Genomic DNA, 7632 nt, shown 5'->3' on the forward strand with positions numbered 1-7632 from the left:
AATGTCACAGTAATGCGCTCACTTTTTTTTAAAAAAAACAAATAAATAGTGTGTGTAATGTAAACAGAATCCCTCAACTCAATTACATTTATGGGGCCCTTAAAAAAACATAGCTGCATGCAAAATGCAATGCATAGAGTGAAAATCTGAGAAAAAACAAAGACAGTTAGAAATAAATTAATAGCATAGTCTCTAAAACAACACACACACCGTAAAATACTAAAACAACGCTGAATCAAAAGCCGGCAGTAAAAACATGTTTATCGCAATAAGTTAAATCAAATGATCGTTATATTTTCGGTCATGCGCAGTGCGCACAAAACGTGACCTTGTGTGGTGTCTTCCTCCGCTGTGTGCTCCGCCCCCCACACAGAGACCCTCCTCCTCTCCTGTGGCCGTACTTCGACCATCGTTTTAATGTTGACAGGCCCTTCGTCGATTCCGAGCTTTGTTTTTTTGTTTTAAATGAACTTTTCCCACAGAAACAGCATGTGAAAGATGAAGGCATGCAAGCAATCTGTGGAATGACTTGCTTCAGTTCATAGCGCGGTAAGAAATAGTCCCTCTTTTTTCTTTTCCCTTTGAAGTGATTTTTCCCGTCACGAAAATTGTCATGGCCTTCGAGAAAGCCCTCCAAAGTGGGCTAAAAAGTATTATTTATCTTTTTTGTCTTATAGGTGGTCTAGTTGGCGTGAGTTTTAGATGTAGCAAGGAGTTTAAGTGGCGTTTTTTGTAGCGCAAACTCCAGTGACGTCACTTTACAAGTTTGTTTTGAGTTGACAAATTTAATCATACGTTAGAATGGTTATGATAATATTGCACTTAAAGCTATTATTATAGCATTGTGCCTTCTGATGGCTTCATTATTAAGTCATTAAATAGAGAAAGACAGAAATATAAAATGGCTTCCATTAATTATAAGTGTGGAAATGAGTCCAGATTGTGAAGCGTCACTCAATCGTCAGTATTGACGTGAATTGTTTTCCAGGTCGTCCTGGTTTCTCCTCTGTCAACTTATTGTAGTGGTAAGTTTGTTGTGACATTATCATTTAAACATACGCATACACAGAGTAAACGATTATTTTCCTTCAGGCCCATCCAGTGATCTGCAAAATGGCTCGCGGCTGCGTCTGCTGTGTCAAGTACATGCTCTTCCTCTTCAACCTGCTCTTTTGGGTAATCGCACGACTCGCTGGCAATCGAACCCCGTCCCATCCCCACGTGGCCGCAAGTGAGTGCCCAATGTCTTGGTTGCAGCTGGGCGGGTGCGGCCTGCTGGGCGTGGGCGTGTGGCTGTCGGTGTCACAGGGCAACTTCGCCACGCTGTCGCCGTCCTTCCCGTCGCTGTCGGCCGCCAACCTTATCGTCACGCTGGGCACCGTCGTCATGGTAACGGGCTTCCTGGGATGCCTGGGCGCCATCAAGGAGAACAAGTGCCTCCTGCTTAGTGTGAGTCAGCTGCTACCTGCTACTGATGCCCGCATCGTTGCAGTGGTTTGCTTGGATTGCAGTACTGGGATGACCAAATTAATCAAATAAAAAATTTAAATCCAACAAAACATGAATTTGAACTTTATAGTCAACCCTTGTAATAAAAACACGCTAAAATGTTTCTTTCATTTATAGCATGATTTTTTTAATTATTTTTTCGGGTGGTGGGCTGACAAATATTCCTGCCCTGTTGATAACATGAAAAACAAACTTTTTTTTTTTGTATTGAGTGTGACTTTTGTCTTACTTTTTTTTTCCTCCCCAGTTTTTCATCGTCCTCTTGATCATCCTGCTGGCCGAGCTCATCCTCCTCATCCTCTTCTTCGTCTACACCGACAAAGTAGGACGCGCGCATATTCACGCCACACTTTGTTTTGCGATGTGCATTTTAATGTATTTATGTACAGAGGACGACAGATGCAAAATAGCAACTGCTGCTAGAATCTGGCATATTTACAACTTCATTTGTTGTTCATGAATGTGCATCGTCCCTTTCAAATAAAAATGAAGTGAATGAACTCGCCAACTCGCAGGTGAGCGAAAACGCCAGACGGGATCTGAAGGACGGGCTGGTGCTGTACAACACGGACAACAACGCTGGCCTGCGGGACGCTTGGAACGCCATCCAGGGGGAGGTACGAGTCAGACGCGTCGGGATGTGGACAAATCAAGAAAAAAAATGTCTTTGTACTGACGTATTGATCTGCGCAGTGGCGATGCTGTGGCGTGACGAGTTTCGGCGACTGGTACGCGGCGCTACAGGTCAACGCCGTTCCCGACAGCTGCTGTCAGCTCGTCCATTCGGGATGCGGACGCAACACTTCCAACGCCTTCTGGACGCGGGTGAGTTTATCCAAATGTGCATTTTGAGGTTGCCACATTCTGAAATAAATCGCACAGCACACCACAAAAGTGTCACGTTAAGAATTCATAAGCTGAAATATCCTTCACCAATTGAATGTAATTATGCAGTTATGCAATCAATATTATTGTTTGACGGAAGTAATCGATGACATTTTTGTGTTGGTTTCAGGGCTGCTACGAGAAAGTGGAGGAATGGCTGGACGACAACAAGCACCTGCTGGGCACCATCGCCATGTGTGTGCTGGTCATTCAGGTGAGCAAAAAAAACACCTTCGCCGGCCGCCATTTTGTGACGCACGCGGCGGCGCACTTTTCATCAGCCGTGTGACTTTCAGCTTCTCGGCATGGCGTTCTCCATGACCTTGTACCAGCAGATCCACCGCGCCGGGAAGAAATACCAAGCTTGACCCGGTACATTCCACGCACAATATGCAGTGTGCACACCGCCATCTTTTTATAATATGCATTATTCCATGACATACATTTATGACGATGAGTAATCACTTTTATACCAAAAATATTTGTTACAAGTGTCCTGACATGTTCAATAAAAGCACACATTTAATCCAGTTTTTTGTTCTACATACAAGATAAGCACAATGATGCCTTGAAATACGAGTTCTGTGTTTTAATAAAAATATGCAAAAACGACAAATAGAATGTTGAGAAGTGAATCCGTTTTTTTTTTGTTGTTGTTGTTGTTGCTTCAATTCAATGGATATTGTGCTTCTTCTTCCACTCCAAAAACGCTCGTATCTCAAGGCACCACTGGACCCGAGATTTGTCATAACCAGCAATAATCATTGAACTGAATTCTGAATTCAACTCAATCCATTTTTTTTTTTATCCTAACACGTCTTCCTTCACAAGGCCAGCGTCTTGTCGTTGTCGTGGACGACGTCGCCCTTGACGACCACGTAACGGATGAGCTCCTGATGTCCGCCCAGCTGGTAGATGAGATGCTCCCACCTGGAGACAAACGTATCAGTCAGAGCCACTCTCTTCCTTTTAATGACCATTAAATCCACCACGCCATCTTGTGGCACCTTAGGGTATTTCGTAAGCGCAAAAAAAAAAAATACACACCGATATCCGCAATTATTGTATTAACTCTTTGACTGCCAGACGTTTTCAGAAAAGGGATGCCGTGGGTGCCAGCCGATTTAAGCATTTTGACTGATCTTTTGACTGATCTTTCAAGGTCCACAGAAAATTATGTTTTTGGACTATGGAAACACACATACTACCAAATTAAAGATTGGACTCTCATCTTTCATCAGAAAAAAAAGTTTGTTTCTACCTTATTCCGTTTTTGAGTAATCAACAATAGAAAATGGTTTGTTTCACCTCTGTTTTGAAACAAACGTCTTTTAACGTCTTTGGCACTCCTCCGTAGGATTTTACTAAACGTTATTTAACGTTTTTGGCAGTCAAAGAGTTAAAGAGGAAGTCGACCTCAAACATTTGTTGACAATAATATCATTATTTGACCTCACTCGTCTAAACATGATATTCTGATTAATATTACATTTGTGACCTTCTGATACTGATTTTAAAAAATTGCAGGATTTTGCTGCTTAACTCATATTCCACTAACGCAATATTAACCAGAATACCATATTTAGAGTAGTGGGGCTGCATAGAACATATTATTGTCAATAATTTTGACTTCACCTTCAACTCATTCACTCCTAGCCATTTTCACTGAAGCAACCCCCTTCGCTCCCGGCTGTTTTACTGGATTTGGACTGATTTTGCAAGGCCCACAGAATATTGTGTTGTTGCTTTGAAAACATGGAACCTACCAAAAGAAAGATTAGTGTCGCTTCATCTTTTTTGCAGCAATTAGCATTAGAATATAGCTAAGTTTCATCATTATTCGCGTTCCTGGTGAAAACACTGTCAAAAAGAGCTTGTTGCAACATGGCCCTTTTTGATCTCTTATACTCTGCTGCCATCTGCTGGCAGATTGCTTCAGAAGCTGCATCAAAGCCTTCTGTATAGTCTTGCATAAAAAACATAAATTAAATTTTGGGAGTGAAGGACAAAGTATTAATAAACGTATTTATACGTTTTTGGTTTGAACGATTCAAGAGCTTATTTACCGCGGGGCGTTGATGACCAGCAGGTCGCCGTGTTTTCCCGCTTCCAGCGATCCGTGCGTGTGCGAGCGCCCGAGGGCGTAGGCGGCGTTGATGGTGGCCGCCGCCAAGGCCTCGGGCATCGACATCCGCATGTTGACGCAGGCCAAGTGCATGACGATGGGCTTCGGGTGGGAGGGCAATTAGGAACGACACGTGTCGGAGCGGATGTCGCGGGTCACTCACCATGGAGCAACAGTACGCGTTGGGGTTGAAGTCGCTGCCCAGGGCCACGATGACGCCCGCGTCCAACATGGCTCGCGCCCGCGGCTGAGCTAACCTGGGCACACGCAGGTTATTGATACTGTGATGGGATTGTCATTTTAATAAACAGTATCAATAGTCCGCCATCAAATATTGATATTTCGATCCGAGGTGCAACAACTAATCACCCTGCATCATTATAGGAATGTGTAAATGTTACCTGAGAATGTAAGCGGTGGTCGGCAGCAGGACGGCCGCCGTCTTGGCCCGGGCCAAGGCGGCGATGCCCTGGTCCGTCACTTCCTCCAGGTGGCTGACGGCCAACGCTCCCAGCTCCGCCCCCAGCTGTGGACGGGGCGATCAAAAAGAGGCGCGACGTTGGCGAAACGGACGCCTACCTGGGCGGCGTTCATGGGGTGCAGCTCGTCTCCGTGGAAGTTGGCGTTGAGGCCCATGTCCTTGCCCGCCTGCAGGATGGCGCGCGCGTTGGGCACGTCGAAGACGCCCTTTTCGCAGAACACGTCGATGTTGTCCACCCGCAAAGTCCCGGCCGCCATGCGCTCCTTCAAAGCGGGAAGTTGAACCCGCAGGACGTCTTCTGTGGCTTCTTCCATGCTCGTTCCTCTGCAGACACGCAACGGAAGGATGGAGGTAAGAACATTTGATTTTTGGAGTCTTTCTCACACGGTTGATGTACAGAATCACGCCAGAAAAAAAGTTGGTGTGAAACCACCGTGAAAAAGTTTCGTTGTGACCTACTTGGGCACGGCGTGGGCGCCGCAGTACGTGGAGGAGATGCCGATGGGCAGAGTTTGGCGGGCTTCCTCCATCACCTCCAGCATCTTCATCTCGGTCGGCAGCTCCAGGCCGTAGCCGCTCTTGACCTCCACCAGGGTGGTGCCGGCCCGCCGCATGCGCTCCAGCCTGCCGCCCAGCGAGGCCTGGAGGTCCTGGGCGGCAGCCGCCCGCGTGTGCGCCACCGTGAAATGGATGCCGCCGCCCGCGCGGTGCACATCCATATAGGTAGCGCCCGCCAGCTGCGCGGGAAACGTGCTCAGTCCGTCTGATTGCATCACCGCGGCGACGTGTTGCTTTTACCTTCATTGCAAACTCGTGCACGCGGTCTCCGGCCCAAATGGCGTGCGTGTGAGCGTCGACCAAGCCTACCATCATCATCATCATCATCGGTCATAATAATGATATTGTTTCAAATGGGTGAGTGGAGGTGGGCGTCACTCACCAGGCAGGACGCACATCCCCGTTGCGTCGATTACGCGATCGAAAAAAGCGTGCGAATACGCTGACTCGATCACATCGGCGGGACCAACCGCCTTAATTAGACCGTCGCTGACCAGCACAAAAAGTCGTCATTCAGATTGAAAATATTCATGTAAAATACAAATCTTTTTACATAGCCTGCAGACATAAATTTTTCACGTAATATTGATTTTTTTTTTTTTTTTTTTTTTTTTACAAAGGTGAAGAAATGAAAAAAAATTAAATTAAAGGCTGCAGATCCATCTCTTATGTAGCAATGTAATTATTGAAACAAAAAATAATTAAATTATTATGAATAAAGTTTGGTCTGTCACTGATATAAAAATATGATACACTAATAATCTAAATATTTAAACGCATACATTTACTATTAAAATTACGAATAATAATGAATGAATAACAAATAAAATAACTTATTTAAGTTAATAGTCAGCATTAAAATTATAAATGGTGTATTTCAATGGTGAAAAGAATAAATTAAAATAAATAATTTATGATTAAAATAAATTTTACTTAGTTATATTGATGACTAATGTAAAAAAAACAATTGAAATTAACCATTAAAATTTGAAATAACGCAGACAATAAAAATGAACAAAAAAAATGTAAACTCACCATTGAAATTAAATATAGGAATGCTGACTTTTTTGTGTGTCATGCTGACAGTAAATATATGCAATTAAAATAAGTTAAAATTAGAATTACTATTGCTGATAATGAATGAAACAAAACGAAAATGGCAATTTATTGGCATGTCTTGTGGTGCAGTGACCCGCAACAGCCTCTGGGGGGCGCTGTTGGAACGTGTCAATTAATCCCAATCAACGACAGCAGAAATCCCCTCAGCAAAATACTAAAATGTTGTTTTAAAAAGAATTGAGTTCATTATCTTGTAGCTTTAATTTCCCCCACTAACCTGCCAACAACGACGCTTGCATTGTGGATGACGTGAATGTCGATGTCGCTGTCGCCTTTTATGAGATATTTCTCGCCATTCTTACAAATCACAAGCACCTGCTGAGCGTTTTTCACCAGGAGTTTCAAACGAGCCACCGACATGTTGTCTCTTTCTCCAGATCTGTGTTAGCTTTTACGCTTCGGAGAGCAGCCTGACTTTTTTTTCCCCCCCTTCTTGTTCTTTAACAAATATTTGAACAGCAGAGGTTGAAGTGCACAAGGGGCGGCGCTCAGATGTCCCCTTCCCCAGAAAAACAGCTAAGCCTGTCAGTTTAGAGGAAATGTCTTGTCTACGTGAACTATAATCATGTAGTTGAACAAATTGCAATAACTAGTGCAATATATTTTTTTTACCTGTATAACTTAATTTATAATGACAGAAACTAGTGTTAAAATAAAGAGACTTGTTGCGAACAACTAATCATTGTAATGGGTTAGACAAAAAAATTGTTTTTACTTCACTTGAAAAAAGAAGAAAGATTCATATTGAATTAATTGTTTAGTTTGAAATGTATTTTTCCTTAACGGAATCCAATGTTTTTTTTTCTTTTAAATTATCAATTTTTTAAATAAATTTACCACTTGACTACTACTAACAAACAATGATTTAAATTGCAGTAAATCAGTATTTAATCCCTCAATTAACTTACAAAGTGCTTAGCATTTATTCGCTTGCAGTTTTCATCGCGTCTCGTGG

At 43.3% G+C, this 7632-nt stretch overlaps 2 protein-coding genes across 3 annotated transcripts; one reads left to right on the top strand and one right to left on the bottom strand.

The window, feature by feature from the left end:
- Nucleotides 1-337: 337 nt before the first annotated feature.
- LOC144034728 (tetraspanin-9) lies at nt 338-4429 on the top strand. Of its 2 annotated transcripts, XM_077543720.1 has the most exons (10): nt 338-549; nt 989-1025; nt 1093-1176; nt 1258-1449; nt 1757-1831; nt 2025-2126; nt 2203-2334; nt 2525-2608; nt 2691-2766; nt 3226-4429. In XM_077543720.1, exons 3-9 carry the CDS (start codon nt 1114-1116, stop codon nt 2760-2762), a joined length of 720 nt encoding a protein of 239 aa, XP_077399846.1. In that variant the 5' UTR covers nt 338-549; nt 989-1025; nt 1093-1113; the 3' UTR covers nt 2763-2766; nt 3226-4429. The 2 variants fall into 2 exon arrangements, with proteins under 2 accessions (XP_077399846.1, XP_077399844.1); XM_077543718.1 differs by lacking the exon at nt 3226-4429 and having other exon boundaries at nt 339-549; nt 2691-2924.
- On the bottom strand, nt 2969-7191 carry amdhd1 (amidohydrolase domain containing 1). The gene is made up of 9 exons (XM_077543717.1): nt 6895-7191; nt 5941-6047; nt 5799-5863; nt 5460-5737; nt 5099-5324; nt 4921-5045; nt 4683-4776; nt 4461-4621; nt 2969-3324 (listed from the first exon to the last, which is right to left on the bottom strand). Exons 1-9 carry the CDS (start codon nt 7035-7037, stop codon nt 3219-3221), a joined length of 1305 nt encoding a protein of 434 aa, XP_077399843.1. The 5' UTR covers nt 7038-7191; the 3' UTR covers nt 2969-3218.
- Between the last annotated feature and the right edge of the window lie 441 nt (nt 7192-7632).

This window comes from Vanacampus margaritifer, chromosome 15 (genome assembly GCF_051991255.1).
Source record: "Vanacampus margaritifer isolate UIUO_Vmar chromosome 15, RoL_Vmar_1.0, whole genome shotgun sequence".
NCBI lineage: Eukaryota > Metazoa > Chordata > Actinopteri > Syngnathiformes > Syngnathidae > Vanacampus > Vanacampus margaritifer.

Bases quoted from the DNA above. Each gene is read 5' to 3' on its own strand.
- LOC144034728 (XM_077543720.1), top strand. From the start codon at position 1,114: ATGGCTCGCGGCTGCGTCTGCTGTGTCAAGTACATGCTCTTCCTCTTC. The intron at 1,177-1,257 runs GTAATCGCACGA...TCTTGGTTGCAG, and splicing joins TCTTCAACCTGCTCTTTTGG to CTGGGCGGGTGCGGCCTGCT. The intron at 1,832-2,024 runs GTAGGACGCGCG...GCCAACTCGCAG, and splicing joins TCTTCGTCTACACCGACAAA to GTGAGCGAAAACGCCAGACG.
- amdhd1 (XM_077543717.1), bottom strand. From the start codon at position 7,037: ATGTCGGTGGCTCGTTTGAAACTCCTGGTGAAAAACGCTCAGCAGGTG. The intron at 5,738-5,798 runs GTAAAAGCAACA...TTTCCCGCGCAG, and splicing joins TGCACGAGTTTGCAATGAAG to CTGGCGGGCGCTACCTATAT. The intron at 5,325-5,459 runs GTAGGTCACAAC...GCGTGTCTGCAG, and splicing joins GGCGCCCACGCCGTGCCCAA to AGGAACGAGCATGGAAGAAG.